The following is an 18,998-nucleotide window of genomic DNA, read 5'->3' on the forward strand; positions in this document are numbered from 1 at the left end:
ACTGCCCACAATGGCAGAGGTTTACCATTAGTAAATAGCAAAGGCTCTGAACTGCACATATTGTAAAAAAAAATTATTGCTAACACAATAAAATGAAACTGGACTGCAACAGAATGTTAGTTGAGCATATTTTGTTAAAATGGCTATAATAAATACAGTAAATGTGTTGTGCACAACCGGGAGCAATTAGTCTAAAAAATAAATAAAAACTCAATTTCAAAAGACTCAATTAGTGTGACAATGAATGTCAAACGATCCCAAAAACAAGTGGTGTAGAAGTGTTTTATTTATGAAACAGAACAACCGTCCACCAATGTCTGTAGAAAATGTGTATCTACCCAAAACAAGTATACAAAAACATTTACATTTTGTGCATTACTGAAATCTCATGAAAAAGAACGAGATGGAAACCAAACACGGATGAACGCGAATGATATGCAGACTAACGACAATCAAATGACAAACTTAACATGTCTTCGACCCACACCGCACAGTCACACAGTCACACTTTGTCTTTTGAGACCTTCATCTGGAAGCTTTTCGACCAACACTGTAAAGTTTGACAACATCCATTAATGATACGTATGACTAACATATGAATGAAAAAGCATATCTATAAAAAGTTTCCACTGAAAAATGGACAGTTGAACCTTAATCTCTCAGGTGTTGAATAAGTCACTGGAGTCCTTCAGAATCGGGTTATTTTAAAATCGAAGCAGCCAGTTTAGCAAGAGGACCACTGATTACCATACGTACAGGCATAGAATAGGAGGAATCAAAAGTATTACACCAGTACCAAAATGGTTTATCACTCTGAGGACAGCGAGCTAAACTACCAGAATAAACCTTCTTTGTCACCTTCATAAACATCTGTTGTGTTTATGGATGTGATTATTTTAGATTGACTTTACACCACAGTTCTGGAAAAAAAACCCAACAACTAACAAGTAAAGGAAGTGCATGAAAACAAAACAAACAAAAGGAAATGTCTTGAAACTGTAATGCGTTATCTTGACGTTTGCGATATTCAATTATATGTGTCAGTGTAAACAAATAAATAAATTATTTACAAACTAGCAAAAAATGCAAACAAACAAAACAGGCAGAGCTTAAATAATTTACAAAAGAAATTATCGTACAGACTTAGTATAAACATCTTTTGGCATCTGTTGAAATTGTTCACCCAAATTCACCATTAAAAAGCACATTCAGGATGAGAAGCAATAGTGATGGACAAAATGACTATGGTTTTGGTTGGAATTTGTTTTTCAGAGACCGTCTGAGTGGCTATTTGGCAAAGTAGAAATGGAACACTTGCAAGTTGAAGCGAGTAGCAAACTGTATGGAATCCCGCACACCATGTAAGTGCTTGCACAATGAGTTTTTAACAACGCAGAGTAGGTACATGAGTTATAATTAGATATTCTGCAGAGGCTTCTTAAAACATGTTTACTGTCATCGGTTCGTCTCTCTCAGCATCGGAAACGTGTATATGTCACCAGGAACACGGAAATCTCATACATCTCCTCCAGTTGATGGATCAAGGCAAAGCAAGCAAGTATGCAAGATCCCACTTAGGTTGAAATGGCTTCGGCAATGATGTGACATCTACTTGGAGAGATTCTTGTCTTTTGCCCTCTGATGCTTTTTCGACCCGACCTGATTCAGTTATCTGTGGAGAGATCGAGAAAATAGCCTCCATCAGCGACTCATTCAAAATCAAAAGTAGAACACACAGCGATACTTACAGTCAACAGTGGCAGAGTGCAGGGAAAACATGTGCAATGTGTGCATTAAAAAAGCGTGGCTTAAGTAACGCGGCTGGTGGCTTCAGGCTCATTTTCCACCCTTTAGCACTCAGCAGGGGATCTCAAGTCCTTGAATTGTCACACAAGGCCTTACACAATGCATCTGAGGCATTGTACATGGGCAAGCTGGCAAGCAGAAACTTAGTATATTTTGCTTGCATCAGACAACACACAACACAAAAACTCTCTAATCTTTACCTTATAAACACTGTTGGGAACTCCGGCTCATCTGAGTTTTGAAAAAGATTTTGAAGGTTTAAAGACTTTACCCACATATAGCAAACAGATACACTGATTGAGAGGCTTTTCTCTTTCATGGTCTGAGCTTTTTACTGTACATGTCTCCACATGTAACCACGCTACATATGCTGCACATCACACAAACACAGACACACATCACTGCAAACGTCTGTGTTCATGAGACAAAAAAAAAGTTTTGATAGCTTCCAAGTTCCACAAAAATTCCACAAAAAGAAAAAAAGTTTCTTTATGTCCTAATTTATAGATCAGTAGAATCCATAAAATAAATCAGTCTGGAAGAATGTGAATCCTTCACTGCAACTGCGTATAAAGTAACTGGTGACAGAAGCACCAGATGTACTTTCCTTGTGTCTTTCCTTGCATCTTGTTGCAGAAATTGATGGTTGCGAGTTATTTCATTTAATTAAAAAAAAAAAAAAATCAGCAAGCCGACCAAAAAGCACAAAGTCTGCATTGTTTGATACACATTCGAAACATAGCAATAGATGTTATTATCAGTCTGTTACAGTTGTGTTCTAAAAAGAAAAAACGGAAAAAACGTCTCTGCTTGTATGTAACACTTCACGCAATCACACACATGTACTAGCTTTTATTCAACAAAACAGAAACATCTGTGCTTGCAACTTACCTCTGCACTCATACTTGAGATCGGAGAAGAAAACCAACTCTTGCGAGAAGACGAACAAACCTAACCTGCCGCCGGCAAATGTCTTGTCATAAACTGGTCCTGAATCAGCCATGATCTGCTTGCCTTCATAGACCACAACCCTGCAAAATCCAAGCCATCACATAAACTTTTTGTCATGATGTTTATCAAAGTATGATATAGACAGATGGGTAGATAGACATACCTTATAAAGCCAGTCTTCGGTCTATGGATGAGATGCCACCTGTAAGCTGTATAATCCTTCCAACCAATGTTTTTTGGGTCATGCCACAAAGTGCGCACCTATTTGAAATAGTTAACAATACTGAGTATCGATACAGCCTTTGAAACAGACCAAATAGCACTTAGACTCCATCCTACCTGTCCTTGAGTGTTGCCCGTGTGCCACAGAGCGTTCCTCAGGTTTTCTCCTGTGCCTGTGGTTGAGTTGACAACTTTCAGTGAAACGCCTGAGATGCCAAAGGCTTTGGAGGGCTTGTCCTCCCAGTACGTTTGCGTGATCTGCTTCCACATCACTACGTAAAAGCGCCCACTCGACTGGTAGCTGAACACAAAGCCGGCATAGTCATCATCTCTGTCTGTGTTCACATACATTGTTCCACTGAAGTCCACAGCGCTGAACTCATCAAAACCTGTAATGGTGGGAAGAAAACAGAAATCGTACGTCTAAACACAGTCATATCTTTAAAAAAAAAAAAAAGAGAGATGTTGCATGTGAGCTGCTCACCAACTGCAATGCCCGGGTCTGAGTTGGCCGTCTGAACCAGCTCTTTGCCCTGGTGTCTGACCACCCAGTTGGGATCAATTTGAGTGGTTCCCTTAGGATCTAAGTGAACCATCTGGAACTTCCTGAAGTCTGTCACACTGATGGCATTGTTCTCAGGACACACATCGAGGATATCAGGGATGTTATCATTGTCAAAGTCGTCTTTGCAGGCATCCCCTCTTCCATCCCCTGTTTCAAAAAAAGAAGAAACAAACAAACAAAAAAGAAGTTGACCTAATTTTGCAAAGGCTGAAAAAATATCAATGACAGCATATGGAAGTATCATAATACTCCCACTGGAGTGATTGTTCAGGATCTCATTGAAGTTAATATGAAAAATGAATGGAAAAATAACAGTTCCTCCAAGAAAACTGACTTAAATACCAATACCATGTGTACAAAAGCAAGTCAGCCATCTTCTTTTGCTGTGACAACTTCCACTGATACTTGTTACGACGTGAAGCCTGAAATCTATTAGAGCTAGACTACAGGCCAGAAACTTAGGGAGGAAAGAATGCCAGTGGCTAATGAGGACCTCTTCATGGAAGTAGCTAGTTCTCTTCGTTCACCAGCTTTGGTACTGCATAAGGGGTTCAAAGAAAAAAGAAAAGAAAAAAAAAACACTATCCGACAAGCTTTGAGGAGTGTGAAAGCATCAGGTCCAGGACCTCCGTCTCCAGTTACAGACAGCTGTACACACTCCAGGTAACCCTGCTTAAATTGGGCACTGTGGATTAATCACGGGCAAAACTTAAAAGAAATAAAACTTCACAATCTGGCTTGTGCCCTCCTGGCCAGCTTACTAAAGTCATTCAAAATGACATCACTCGAACCAGCCCAGTCCGTGACTTTTTCCAGTCGCCGCAGTTCACACCTGCTGCTGTGAAACTAATAACTAAGCATGTGTGGGACAAAGCAAAAGCTCATTCTGTAGAAGAAGGATTTTTTTAAGCAAGCACACAGATATTCCAGAACCACAGAAATCCAGCTATAGATGGTTAGATCCCAGAAAGTAACATCATAACCTAAATAAGTCTTCCATCTCCCAAACTAGATTTAATATGTTACAAATGTTCAAGTCTGTAGGTAAATAAATTGGCCTTAAAAATACAACTTATGTAAAACTGTAATTAATTGTATTTGAGCATAAAAAAATGTATTCCTGCTTAATAAGGAGGGGATATCACCAGTTCACGCATGATTCAGAGGTACATGGCCTGCATCTACCACCGCATTCTTAAAGGTCTCCATGAAATCACATTTGATGTTTAAGTTCTTTTACCAGAATTTTATAAATGTAATTTCCTGAAAAAATATCTTAAAAATGCTCATGACTCATGGGGACTCTAAACCCTTTAGATGCTACATCCTTACCATCAGAGTCCACCTGGTCTGCGTTGGGAGTTAGTCTGCAGTTGTCCTTGTCGTCAGGTATACCATCATTGTCATCATCGTAGTCACATGCATCTCCTTTGCCATCCTTGTCGTGGTCCGCCTGGTTGGCGTTGGCCACATAAGGACAATTGTCTAAATTGTTCTGATGACCATCTTCATCAATGTCTTGGTTATTGTCACAATGATCTCCAACCAGGTCATTGTCAACGTCAGTCTGCAGATGAATACAGATATCAGCATTAACACTTCATGCACCGACAGTACTGATGAATATCACAGTTTGCAGAGTAGGGAACAACCTGGTCAGGGTTGTGAAGCAGGGGACAGTTGTCACACTGGTCACCAACTCCATCCATGTCCGTGTCCTTCTGCTCAGTGTTGTACACATACGGGCAGTTGTCATTCTCATTCTGAATATCTGAGGAGGAAAAAGTTAAATGATGACATTTTGTTTAAAATTTAAGTTTTGGATTCATCAATTCATTTCCCTAGATGTCCGACTCCAGCATGGACAGTTTACCATCGCCATCAATGTCCACTGCACAGGCATCTCCTTCTCCATTGTGGTCAGTATCTATTTGTGCAGGGTTGTGCTCGTAGGGGCAGTTATCACAGCGATCGCCAACTTCATCCTTATCGAAGTCAAACTGACGAGGATTGTAAAGTAGGGGACAGTTGTCCTGTGGCACAAAGTACATGGTTATTGGTGCTGTTTATCATCTGAGATCTAAATTTTGGAATGAGTTATAGTCTATATGTTTAAAGGACAAATCATTTACAGAAGTAGATCTTAATTTTTTAACTCAGCGTAACAGTATCTTATAAAGGTTATGGATTTTTTTTTTAATTACAGTAGAAATGGCTTCAGTGGGTACAGTACAGGAAATGGCAATGAAAACAAAATAAGAAATTACACCTTTCTAAGGCTGGCAAGAAAATCCTTGCCAGGTTATAAAACTTGAGTATGAACATGCCAGTGATTTAATCTGAAACTGTCCTGACCTAAGTTGTCCCATTCGTTGGCATTTCAGTGTTTGACAGCTGTTAGCATTAACTATTTTAATATTCTACATGTATAGAATGAAGCACTTAATGAAAGACGTCTTGATACCACATTTGATGAAAAACACAAGATGACTTTCAACAACAAGTATGCTAAAACTGGCTTTTAGACAGCACCATTTACAGATGAAGACACTCTCTGTCATCAAACCTCAAAGTGCAGTGATTTACTGAAATGATTTATAAAGTTCTGATGAAGAACAACGCTTGTGTTTCATGTTTTCTGTGCTAAAATATGATCTTTCAATGCATTCTAAATCAATAGCAATGACTTTGATGACATCTCACAATTATTTATGATTATGTAACGTGTGAAAATAAAAACTTAATTTACCCTTTCATCCAGTATTCCATCATTGTCATCATCCTTGTCACAAGCATCTCCTTGACCATCTTTGTCAAAATCCTCTTGTCCAGAGTTCGGGAGGTTTGGGCAATTATCCTGAATTATTAGCATGAGGTGAATGAGTTTGAACAGCTGAGTTTACAATCACTGCCGAGCAAATGGCATAAAACATGTGAATGAGATACCTTCTTGCAGTGAGAAGTGGCGTTAGCGTCACACACAAGGTTCTGATTAGGCCATCCATCCAAGTCTGAATCTTCACCGCAAATGAAGCCATCCCCAGCGTAACCGGTACGACACTCGCACTTGTACATCGGGTCACTGAAGTGGCTGATGTAGATGCATTCAGCGTATTTGTGACAGTTATGGGTTTTGTCCTTACATGGGTTCTCTGGCTCACACACCTAAAGAGACAAAGAGGGAAGGGAGAACTGTTTAATGAAATGTACAACTTCAGGATTATATGGCTGTGGCTTAAAAAAAAAAAAATCAAAGATGACCCCTTCCAAAGCGTTTTGATCAGTCTTTTCTTTTTGTTGTCAGTTAATGGTAAGCTCCAAATCAAAAAGAATTATTCTACAACCTCCCCTGGTTGCTCTCATTTTGGAAGGCCCATTTCAAACTGAGGGTAACTTTAAATCAAAGTGATAGGTTAAGCGAGGAATTCTGGAAAAAGCTAAAGCAAGGGGAACTTCTTGGGCATAGTGGATTTTATGAAATCCTTTTTAATACCATCGTACATCTCTTTATGATCTGATGTTGCCCTTTTACTGGAGCCGAAGGCATTCACAGCTGCCGCTCGTTACCAAAGGATGAGCCTAACTGCAGTTTGGATGCCACACCATGAACTCATGGAGCCAAAAATGACAGCGAGAACAGGCCTTTGATCAAAATTTTGAAACAGAGCCTCTTAATACCAACAATGAGAAAATTCCCTTTTCCCCCAAATCAATTAGGGAAAATGGGGCATCAAATGACACACGGGCAGCTGGAGAGGCTAAAGAGTAACAAGATGGTCCATGAGGGATGAAAGTGGACGCACAGCATGTTTTCCAGTTTTCAAGAGACTCTGTGAATTCAGTAATCACAAGAGGAGAAAATGGCTACATCAGAATCAAGTATGACACATATTACCTGCGCTATGAAACTGTTATGACCTCACTTCCTTTTGCTTGATGGAATAGCTCTGATCCATTCAACGTCTACATGATAATAAAATCTACAGAACGTTTTCAATCAGCCGTTATTCTTATCAGAACCAGAGATGTGTAACATATGTTTGTTGTTAGGAGTTACCCCATGCTCTTCCTTTTCAGATGGCCTGATATTGAGATATGGTCAGAAAATCAAATACTGAGCTGCTGCTTCAGTCCTTTATACAATTCAGTCTGACAAACAAAATCCAAAATCCACACGACCACCTTAAAATTGTGCCTGGAGCTATAGGTCCACATTGTCTCTCTTACCAGATATTGCTCTCACTTCTTCAAGAAAACCCCTGTGTCAGTGACATCTTAGCAGTGGTCTGTGCAAGGCTGTTCAATATGAGTAACACCAACTCACTTGTTTGTTTTTCTTGGCAGCCTCTACGCCCATACCAAAAGGCTGGTTGCCCTTGTAGCGCTTTGGACAGGGCAGGCAGTGGAAACCTGGATCGGTGTTGACGCAGAGCTGTGCTCCACTCACTTTGTAGCAAACATCGGACACCATGTCACACTAGGTGAAGGAAAAATGCATCAGCCAAACGCAAACAAACACATGCATAAATGAGGTGTCAAAACAGTAAGGCTTATGCCAACAAGAAAAACAGTGAATTTCACCTCATTAATGTCTTCACAATGGGTACCATTTCCCCGAAACCCAGCAGTGCATGGGCCACACTCCCAAGAGCCGTCAGCAGAGCTGCTGCAATCCACTCCAGCAAAGCATGGGTTAGACAGGCAGCCATCTGAGAGGGGGGGGGGGGGTTAGGTGACAAGAATGGAATAAACAAGAAACCTGAAGTCAACAATGATATATCAGTAAAGCTTCTCTCAAAGACTCAGGTTGAGTTTGAATGATTTTAACTAAAATGTAGCCCTGAAACAATTGTCTTGTTACTAGTCACAGACACTTTTTTAGTTGACTCTTTGTTGGAATCATTGCTGACAGGTCTGATTGGAATGTTGTCAGTTTGAATTTGAATAGTAAGTTTCCACAAAGCCACAAAGAGCAATCCTTCTGCTAGAATTATTTCCATGATTGTCAGATGGAATGTTTCAGTTTTGACCAAAGCAATGCTTCAACCAAACTTTCCATCCTTGGAACCCATTGCTTTCATAGCTGCTAGCCTAAGCTAAAGTGACTGATACTTACCAACAGGGCAGTCTTCCTTGTTACAGCTGTCACTGTCGGTGGCCTCCCCAATACACTTCTTGCCACCGTGCTGAGGTTCAGGGCTGTTGCACTCACGTGAGCGACTTTTAACTCCCCCTCCACATGTTGCGGAACAGGTTGCCCACGGAGACCACGGCCCCCAACCACCATCAACTAAAAACATACACAGATTACATGTACAGGGCCGAAAACAAAAACTGTCCAAACTGGTTAAGCGAAATAAAAATAAAAATAGGGTGTAGAACGTTTCAAATACGAAGTACTCTAACTTTTACAGGCACATGTATTCAGTCTTTTCCTTTGGAGCCCTACATTAAGACTTCAGAAGTAACATAAGTAGTTCAGTTAAGTCCATCTGTGTGTGGATGAGGCATTACATGATCTCAATAAACATACAGCACTTGTGAAAGGACCCAGAGTTTACGACACAACTAACCAAAGTGCACCAACAAGCAAGCAGCACTGTGTTCAGGGACAAAGTTCTGCAGAAATACAGATTAGGTTTGGTTTATAAAAATATCAAAAACTCTGAATATCCCAAAGAGCACTATTAAATCCGTTCTGCCAAGAAAGGGCATGTCACCAAAACCCACAGATGAGGCAAAGACAGTATTAATCAGAAAGAAAGCAAGTAGGCCAGGCAACCATCAGGGAGCTACAAAGCTGTCACTAGAACCACTTGAAGTCATACACTTGGCTTCTTGGAGGAGTAGTCTGAAAAATGTCATTGCTTAGTGGGAAAAAGAAGCAAAAAAAAAAAACCCATCTGAGTGACTCTAAAGAAAATGTACTGTGGTGAAATTAGACAAATGACATTTTGACCATGAAGGCATACTACAGCTGTGGCGTAAACTGATTACTCGAGGAACACCATCCAAACAGAGAAGCACGATGGTGGCATCTTGCTGTGGGGTTGTTTGTCTTCAGCAGGGCCTGGGAAAGTGGCCCTGAATTTGTGGAATTCTTCTTGAGGACAACTTTTTTCAGATTATTGAAACTGGAATGAAGGTTTATCTTTCAGCTTGAAATTACCCTAAGCCTATTGCTAAAGTAACACTTAAGTGGTTTAAGGAGACAGATTTTTATTTTTTTTGATCGGCCTTTTCTGCCCACACCTCGATCTGATTGAGAATCTGTGTTAAGACTTAAAGCCTACAGGAGCTTTAACTCTGCAGCTGAAACTGCTTCACATGGTTTCATGATTGTTTCACAATAGAAGATATAATGCACCCTGAGGCATGCTGTGTTGACAAACATACAAACCTCTCAAAAATCCCCATCAATTTCAGACTGAAGGGCTATAAAATGGCAAAAAGATTCCAAAGGCGATTAACACTCTTTCAAGGTTCTGCATTCATAGCTCAGATATTTAAGCTCTTGATGTCTAAACAAAAATCTGAGGGGTGAGCTCAGAAGTATGGAACTTTATTTTACAAGAGAAAACATACTGTGTTGATTTAAAAAAAAAAAATCCCACAGGGAATGTTGAGCAAAAGGGCAGACTGACTTTTAGACACATGGACACAATAGCCATTGTATGGGAGATACTGCTTTTGAGAAATTCACTGCTAAGATGAAATACTCACTTGGACACGGCTTGGCAGTGCAGCTCTGAGTCTCTCTCCCACTTCCCTCGCAGTCTTTGCCGCCCAGCTGTGGCACAGGAGCGTTGCAGTGGCGTATCCTGGTAATTTGTCCTTCTCCACAAGTCACCGAGCAAGATGACCATGGCGACCACAAACTCCACCCTCCGTCCTGGCGAACTAGGTATGAAACATCAAACGTATCAGGCAGGGATCACCAAAAAACATACAGTTTCCATACAGTCAAATTGTGACGCGACATGTATAATCCACAGAAGTCAAAACAAAGAAGAACGACCACCACATTTTCTACAAGTAAACACTCTCTGATGTTGGCGACAGCTGGCTTGCACCAGTATTTATGTCATTGAGGGTAAACTATCTCTCAGTGGTTAGACTCATTCAGTCACTCATACAGATCCAGTGTAATAGTAGCTGGAAGCAAAAACACATGCTGATCCAATAGCCTATCAAATGCCCAATTCATCACTCCAGCCTCCAGCACAAATATTGCAAAATCCCCACACTTCATATATAGTGCATCCAATATAAATCCTTTTATATTTCTTATTTTTCATGGGGGGCAGTGGTGAGCCATTGGACTGTCAGACACACTCTCAGCCAGTGATTTATTTGGGATTAATTTTGACTGGGCACACCCTTCAACCCAAATATGAGATCCAGCTCTTCACACACATTCAGCCACACTGTGATGGATTCAGATTTATGGAGGCGTGAGCGGAGTGTTTTGCACTTTGAGGGATCTCATATTCAACTGAGCTATGCTGACTTTTCCCACAGTTCCATTACGTTCCCATGCCATATGCCATACAAATGTTTGTTTTCGGCTACTGTCAGCAGCAAACACATAATTATTTTTGCAGATAATTTCACAGCACCAAGACAGTGGCTACTGGTTGCTACATGTTCAAATTTAAATTAAGCAAGATGAGGAAAATCTTTTGCTTACTACTGAGTAAAAAAAAACACCTTACCACGGCTGTCACATTTGCCCAGGCTGCACTTGCGGGTGTGGATAGATGGTCCTGTGCAGGGGTTGCTGGTTGCGTCACATGACCGTCCCCTCTGTTGAGTACCTATTCCACAGGTGACTGTGCACTCTGTCCACTCTGACCAGGGGGACCAGCCATCCTCACTGTCTTTGGCTGGAAAGAGCAACAGCTTGTTTTTGATTTTTGTTGTTGATTTTCTTTTCTTTTTTTTTTTTTTGTTTGTTTGCACAGGAAGCAATCCCACACAACTTATTTAACAGAATGACAAAAGTTCCGAGAAAGGATAATGACTTGCAGCTTTTATTCTTTCGTCTGTCCGTCTGTCTATCAGATGACTTCATCTGTAGAACCCACAGCAGCCATTCTTAGTGTCAATAAACATGTCGCTCACTCCCAGAGACAAACTGGTTGCGACAGTCCTGTGGTATTGGAGTTTAACGCGCATGGAATATTGTTTTTATGGCACACTGCACCCTTGATTTAAAAAAGCTTGCATAAGCTTGCATAAGCTTGCGCATGTTTGCAACTGCCTATATGATGAGGAGGTTCCAACTACTTACGCATGCACACAGGGCAGCACTCGCCATCAATAAATGAAGGGCTGGCACAGGCCACTGGTGGGCAGGTAATTTGGTGGCACACAATCTTAGACTCCTGTGAATATAGAAACAATTTCAGAAATATATTGGGGTCATTGATACCCAGATTGAATTTGTTTAAGTCTATTAGACTTGGCAGTACCTGGCAGGTACATTTAGTGCAGCTGTCTACAACCCAGTCTTCCTTGTCCTCAAATAGACGGCCATCCTGCCAGCACATGTTTTTCTCTTTAGAGTTCTTCATCCTCCCAAGGGCCTCCTTCATGACCGTGTTCTCCTCTGTCTGAACACACAGCAACAGATTTGAAGTCAGGGAGGAGATCAGTCAGAAATGATTAGGACACACTCATGACAAAGGCATATTGCCACTGGTGGATAGAGAGGTTTAACTGCTGACAAAATGACTATTTTAGGAGCACATGTGGGAATTTATTTTCAGCAGGTTTACAGAGTAAGAGTTTATGCTGTTCCAAACCCAATAGAAATTAGTAAAATGCTACCTGTGAAACACCATCTAGCATCATAAAAATGTCCTAAATATAGCATCTTCTCACTTTTTCTGGCTATCCAGCTGACATATTTACTTCACTCTCAAGGCTGGGTGATGCCCTGAGGTGTACACCACCTTGTAATTATGGGATGCCATTATTTTTAAAGATTTAAAAGTTCCACCTACACAAAAAGCTATTCAGCTGTGATGATGACACTTAGTAGTTTTCACAATTCCATCTCTATTGCCTTTAGGAAAATGAACCACTGAAAAGCACTGCTTACTTCTGCATGTTACAACCTCCCACCCACTTGGAGACCAGGGGACCTCTGGCTGGACTCCTCAACACTTGGGAACTGTCAGTAGATAAACTACTGCCAAAGATTTTTGTGCGTGTGTGTGCGTGCGCGTCCTCCCAAACAGAGAAGAGGGAGCGTGCAGCATTTGAGTCTGAGACACCACTTGGTCTGGAAGAGCCTCAGGGACCCTTTTCATACCAGCCTCTTTTTTTTTTTCCCCAAGGTTCATGCCCAGACTCTCTTATTGCTGGGAGACTCCCAGAGGAAACACATGGACTGTTTAAACAAAGCCAGACATTAGACTGGACCCAGTCACTGCCAGGGGAACACTTCCTATATCCACATGTAACATGTCATAAAATCTGTCTGACTCACGCTGCCACAGATAGCAGGAGTCAAACGGGTTCAGCCATCACAGGCCACTCTATAAACAATCCTGCAGCCACTTACTGTTTGCTTTTAAACCAATGTAGGTTACCTAGTAACCCATTTCAAACTACTTACTTTCTGGCTGTCGCACAGAGGACTGTATCATTTATTCCAAATGCAAAATTCCTTCCTTTAGTTAAAGACAGATTTCATCACTGAAGTTGGCCTGAAGAATACAGCAAAACAGGCAATAGCTTCTCTAAAACAAACATGAGTCAGGATTAGGTTTGATTTACACCAACTACCAGAGGCTCATTCAGGTTGCATCATGTGTCACTTTTGCATCTTACCACTTTTTGCAAGCCATCAATGAGATTGCTGACGACAACTCGGAGGCCTTTGAGCTCCTGAAACATGGTGCTAAGTTCCTCACAGGAGCGCTCACACATGTCTGCACCCAGGTCGTCTGTCTTCTGACCTATGATGTTTGTAGTGATGGAAGGGCTTACATCCACCATTTCCGTGCTCTCACTCACAACATTGGCATCATCTGGAGGAGAGACAAAAAGAGGGGTATTGAGGTTAAATCAAACATTTGAAGAAGCAACACAGACCCGTGATGGAGAGGATATGATGACTGAAACACGAGGACTCGTGAGGGAACAGAGTGATTTGCTGTTTTCCTGTAGCACAGCAAAAGATCACAACAAATGTAATCAATACAATGTATACTACATTCCCCAACTCAGATATGCAGTGAGCAGTGGCGTTTGATCTGAAAAGGTGTCTATCTGACGTGGTTATGGTATATCATGGTGTGAGAGTTGACAGCAGGGCTGGCTGTGGGAGAACATCTGGCAGTTCCTAATGTGATGGGAAAAAAATCAACCATAAATCTATCTGACCTTTAAGGTAAGAGGACACATCTCACAGACTGAACGAACAACAAAGACATATTTTCAACATACCTATCAAATGAATGGTTTTGTCCTTGCAGATCGTCAGTGTCCTGGGGGTACACTTGTCTGGGTAAGTGTGTGAAAACCACTGAGTCAGAGGCCCTCCTCGTTCATCACTAACCGTTTAATTCAGTGCACATTTTCGAAAAGAGCACTATTGTTAACTACAGGAGTTGTTTTGAGGAGCCTAATGAGGCTTAATGTTAGGTTTTCTTTGCACAATCAACACATCTGGAGCAGGAAGTCGAGCCAGAGGTAACGTGTCTACCAGCTGTGATCTTTGCACAGCACAGACAGGCAAAGAAATACAAGTCACACAGCAGGACAGGGCAACTTTTTTGGGTGGAGTTTGCAGTGAACCTTATGACATAATAATTACCCACATTCCCTCACTTTACCCCTCACTTTTGCCTCCAGTTTGCATTTCAAACTGCTGAACTTTAACTGTGTTATGGTGGACTTTCTAAATGAACAATTTCCAAAATAAAAATAGAAATGAATAAATAAACAAGACACTTATCAAACTCCATGGAATGCCTGACATTCAGCCAACGCACAGCACATTTCTGCAACTAGTTTGGATCGAGCTATGTAAATTGGTGAAGATTAATAGCAGACTGGGGACTCTAAATCAAGAAGTCATTCAAATTGCCCAGTGATGTCCCACTACGTTTTATTTCCTCTTCAGTCTGCTGGAATCATTAAAATCTCTGGAGGCCTTGTCTGTGAAAGCATTTACACATTCTTCTCTCCCTGATAGGCATTCTCTATTTTGTCAAAATATGCAGGGAGAAGATTATCATTTACCTATTTTTTTTTTGCAAGTAGCTGGGCTAATTTTAATGCCGCTCATTCATTTCCAAGGTTGATACTTTTTATGAGTGTGGGTTGTGAGGGTTTATGGACGACTTTTTGCATTAAACTCTGCCAGTTTAGAAGCTTGACCGGTACCAGCCAACATGCAGAAGACATCGGGGCCTTGGTGACATTTGTTGAACAAATAAACTCCTTCAGCTGGAATTCAACACTTCTTGTGGTAACAGATATGCAACAAGCGCTGGAGCAAGCACAAAACCGCACACTGCATATGGCTTCAGTTTATCATAGCGCACCAAAGACTCCAGTTTTCCAGATCTGGTGACCTACTTGGATTGTTGAAGAAGAAGATCATGTGCAGACTTACACAGAAATCTGCATCTTCTTAGCTGTTGCCACCCCTCGTGTGAGCTCCGCTGAGGATCACAAGGCCCTTATTCTTCATATGAAAGCTTCATCTGAGCAAAGTAACCCAATCAGCCAATTTATGACCTCACCGACTATATGTGTGTGTGAGCAGCTGGAAGTGGAAGCTCTGCAGTAAAGCATTCACTCTCCCTTTTTCTGTTTTCTTTCCCAGGGTATTATCCGAACTCCTCTGCCAATGGAAATAAATGTAAGCATCTGTATCTCCTTTTGTTCACTGGTCAACCTCAAGCCACTGCATTGACACTGGTGTTTCCGTAAACATGAAGCAATAGTGGGAGATCTCGCCACGTATCAAATGTGCAAGTTTTTTGACCCATTTAAAAAAAAAGAAGAGCTAAACACATACAGAGGGTGTCAGGAGACACTGTTAAACTGTTTGCTATGGTTTAACTTAACAAAACACAGACACCATTTTGTGGGGGATCACATGTGAAAGGGTTTCCAAATGCCATCTGCAAGGTATCAGGCTTGGAACAGATTGCAAATATAATTAGTTTGACTCATCTTTTGGTGCACTATAAATACTTTCCACTCCTCCAGCATTGCGGGAACTCTTGGATGAACATAATTTTAAACACAGTTTTTATAACCTCGTTCCAAAGAAAAAAATCCACTCTCACCTTCCTTGGTGAACTCGCAGTCTCTGCTCAGGAGGATATCTTCCACTGACGTGTCAAAGATGAAATGCACATTCTGAAGAAGGCCCTGTTAGGTTAGAAAATGGGGGTGACTGTCTTTGTGAAATATTTTGGCAACAAGGTCACATCTCAGCTGGGCTATAAGTCTATTCTGAATAGATTCCAAACATACATATTGATAATCCATGCATGGAAACTTACTTTTGATCTTGTCACATTCATTCTCACTCATTTTTATGCACAAGGGGGAAATTATTTGTCTAAGTATGGAGTGTGCTCCCCACACAAAGCTCAGTGCAACACTTTCTGCTATATTCTGGACTTGTTATTCTTTACTTTTTAGGAGTTGTTTAAACAGAGCTGTCATCATAAGCTAACGCCACAATCTTGTGTCTCGAGAGGTAGCAAATACTGTCGAGAGAATTCCCATATTCTGGGAAAGCCATGACCACCTGCTATTTTTAAGTTGTCTTTGTCTTACCCTAAAGTGGTTCTCCCGAATGGATCCCTTTGCAACATACATGCGGCTTCCCTCAGCTTGCAGGTGCTCGTAGAATGGCTCATCCAGGATGAAGCTGTCTATCAGGCTGCAGCCCACAAACAGGTTTGCGTTCTCCCCGTGAACATGAAGAGTGACATTCTTCCACTGTGAGTCAGCTAGGTCCACATCCTCAAATGAGACCACGTTCTGCGAGCCGTCCACCCAGTATACCAGGTCCAGACTGTTGGCACGTCCATTGGACACAATCTCAAACTGCCGTCGGCCATCAAGACCCTCCAGACCGACCAGAGTGCCCCGCGAGCCGCGGTCCTGGCGCATGCTGGCCACGAACACAAAGCCCTCATTGTTTTGGATCTGACCTAGTATTTGTTTTAGTATAGGGGGGCTTACTGGAGGCAGGTGGTCAAAGCGGATGAAGCGGAAGGCAGGGGCATCAGAGTTTTGGCCCCGAAACTGCTTGGCCCCCAGAGTCTTACGAGTGATGTGGCTGATTTCAAACAAGTCAAATGAGGTCTCATCCTCCTGCTGTCCATCTAGACATCAGACAAAAGACAGTTAGGCAGTAAGGTTACTTTATGGAAAATAAAAAGGGAAAGGGAAAAGTTCAGGAGCCTTTAAACATATTTAGACTTCAATTTTCAGCCCTATTGAAACGTTTAATTGATGTGGATATCTGCACAATAAATTAGTTTCTACCGCTGAGTTGGTCTCCAGTCATAAGCACAGCAACATTAATACTAAGTTCTGATAATGAAAGCAATACACACATTTCCACTCACCTTGAGTTGCTGCTTGTTGGAATGTAGAAAGGAGCAACAAGAAGAGACTTCTCCTGAGTATCATATCTACTTCATAAAACAAATAAATGATTATTTGTTAGTTTTATTCCCCTTCTGGGATGCTAGACATCCGGAAAAGACAAGAATACTGATACATGCAATTATGCTACAATTTAGGATAAAATAATCCCAGTGAACCATACAGCTCAAAAATCAATTTGTCACAGCATATCAAACTATGTGGCATGAGGTTCTCTTTGGTAGCTTAACTAACTACGAGGGCATGAAATCACAAGGACTAAATCCGTCCGTGACTTACCTGACGAGTTCAATTTATTTTTTCAAATTCTAAGAGATATCCAGCAACGAAAAAAAGACAACGTTCAAATGAAAAACAACAACAACAAAAAAAAACAGCTACTTATTTGGGGGTTCAGGTTGAGAATTAAATGAATGAAAGTTGGTTTCTTCTGCAAGCCCCCTGCCTAAAAAAAAAAACCTTTAAGTCCACTTTGGCTCGCAACATCCACAGTCTGGAGGACCTGAGGCGCAACAATGACTGAGCGCCCACCTCCTTCCTCTTTTATACAGAGGCTGGCGGAGAGCGTGTCAATCAAACAGCCTTTCGGGTATGAGCGCTTTGAGGTCGGTCGTTAAGACACGGAGTTACATAATTATCTTCCGATTTCGTAGTTTTCTCATTCGTGCACGCAGACTGAGCTTGGCACGGAGGATTCGTGGCCCCTCCCCTCTCCTCTCCCACCTTGATGCCCACATATCTCCTCCCCGTGAAGCCCACCCTCTGCACCCTCTGCATATCTGCTGCTGAGTCACTTTCTCTGCGGGAGGGATTGGGCTGATTTACTCTGAAGGAACAGCTAGAGTAAAGGCAATTCAGATATGTATTCTCACGCAATATCAGCTGAATCTAATTGCAATCCCTCCCAGTAGAGCTGGGACGATGAATAGTGACCCACGAGCTTAATTCAAAGAGAAGTCCCAACACAAACTTTTTGTGTTATAATTAAAAACTTGCATAAATATGTAATTCAAATCCCAGCTATGTCTGTTATGTGGGACAAACAGCGGAACATGAAAAAGACTGGGAGGGAATTGGAAATGCATTCCTTTTAAACAGGGGTGAAGACTAGAGAGTTTTTACCCCCCCCCCCCCCCCCCCCCCCCCTTGACATGCATTCACAAATCTGATTGAAATCAGAAGCATAAGTAAACAGTTTGTCAGATGTACAAAAATATATTATGAGGCTTAGATGTTCGTAGATGCTCACTGATGATAAAAACAGTCTGTGGAGAACAGACTTCATCAGAATAAACCTGTCAGGGTTGGAAAAGTTGAATCATTCTGCAGGATTACTTGCAACAAAAGTGGTGACAACTGTCACGGCAGTTCCTTAAGATGAGTTTTTAAACTTTTGAGTTCAGTTTGAATACTTGATTGTTTAAGTTGTGGGGTCAGCTATAGCAATCCCAAGAGGAAATTTAGTCTGACGCCGGATCTGACTGTCTTCAAACTGGATATATGAATCAAACTTTATTTTACATATGATAGCCGTTATTGTAAGCCAGTCATTACTTTCACTGTTTTGTTTCTACTGATTCTGCCATTCCATAAACCTGTGTCTCTAATTAGAACCACATCACAAGGCTTTATCAGAGGCTAAAAGTGAATCGCTTCATAAAAGAGTTTTGCCATTCTCAGCATTGGGTTTAATAAGTGCAGAGCAACTGCAGAACAAACCATAGGAGTTTTATGCATGCAGAGTTGTTTAATGTTCGTCAGTAGGAGGAGAAGAAGAAAATAGCAAAAGAAAGTATAAAGA

General features: G+C 41.3%; 1 protein-coding gene across 3 annotated transcripts; it reads right to left on the reverse strand.

The window, feature by feature from the left end:
- Window positions 1-266: 266 nt before the first annotated feature.
- Window positions 267-17,870, reverse strand: thbs2a (thrombospondin 2a). Of its 3 annotated transcripts, XM_072391167.1 has the most exons (24): window positions 17,477-17,495; window positions 17,158-17,226; window positions 16,769-16,911; window positions 16,358-16,697; window positions 15,859-15,943; window positions 13,385-13,584; window positions 12,019-12,159; window positions 11,838-11,931; window positions 11,260-11,430; window positions 10,268-10,444; window positions 8,661-8,834; window positions 8,126-8,253; window positions 7,869-8,021; window positions 6,491-6,709; window positions 6,294-6,401; window positions 5,418-5,577; window positions 5,197-5,315; window positions 4,877-5,111; window positions 3,464-3,691; window positions 3,097-3,368; window positions 2,921-3,018; window positions 2,698-2,837; window positions 2,007-2,037; window positions 267-1,672 (listed from the first exon to the last, which is right to left on the reverse strand). In XM_072391167.1, exons 3-24 carry the CDS (start codon window positions 16,909-16,911, stop codon window positions 1,669-1,671), a joined length of 3,420 nt encoding a protein of 1,139 aa, XP_072247268.1. In that variant the 5' UTR covers window positions 17,158-17,226; window positions 17,477-17,495; the 3' UTR covers window positions 267-1,668. The 3 variants fall into 3 exon arrangements, with proteins under 3 accessions (XP_072247268.1, XP_072247266.1, XP_072247267.1); XM_072391165.1 differs by having other exon boundaries at window positions 16,358-16,911; window positions 17,477-17,870; XM_072391166.1 differs by lacking the exon at window positions 2,007-2,037 and having other exon boundaries at window positions 16,358-16,911; window positions 17,477-17,869.
- Between the last annotated feature and the right edge of the window lie 1,128 nt (window positions 17,871-18,998).

Source organism: Leuresthes tenuis, unplaced genomic scaffold, assembly GCF_036924035.1.
Source record: "Leuresthes tenuis unplaced genomic scaffold, fLeuTen1.0.hap1 SCAF_8, whole genome shotgun sequence".
Classification (NCBI taxonomy): domain Eukaryota; kingdom Metazoa; phylum Chordata; class Actinopteri; order Atheriniformes; family Atherinopsidae; genus Leuresthes; species Leuresthes tenuis.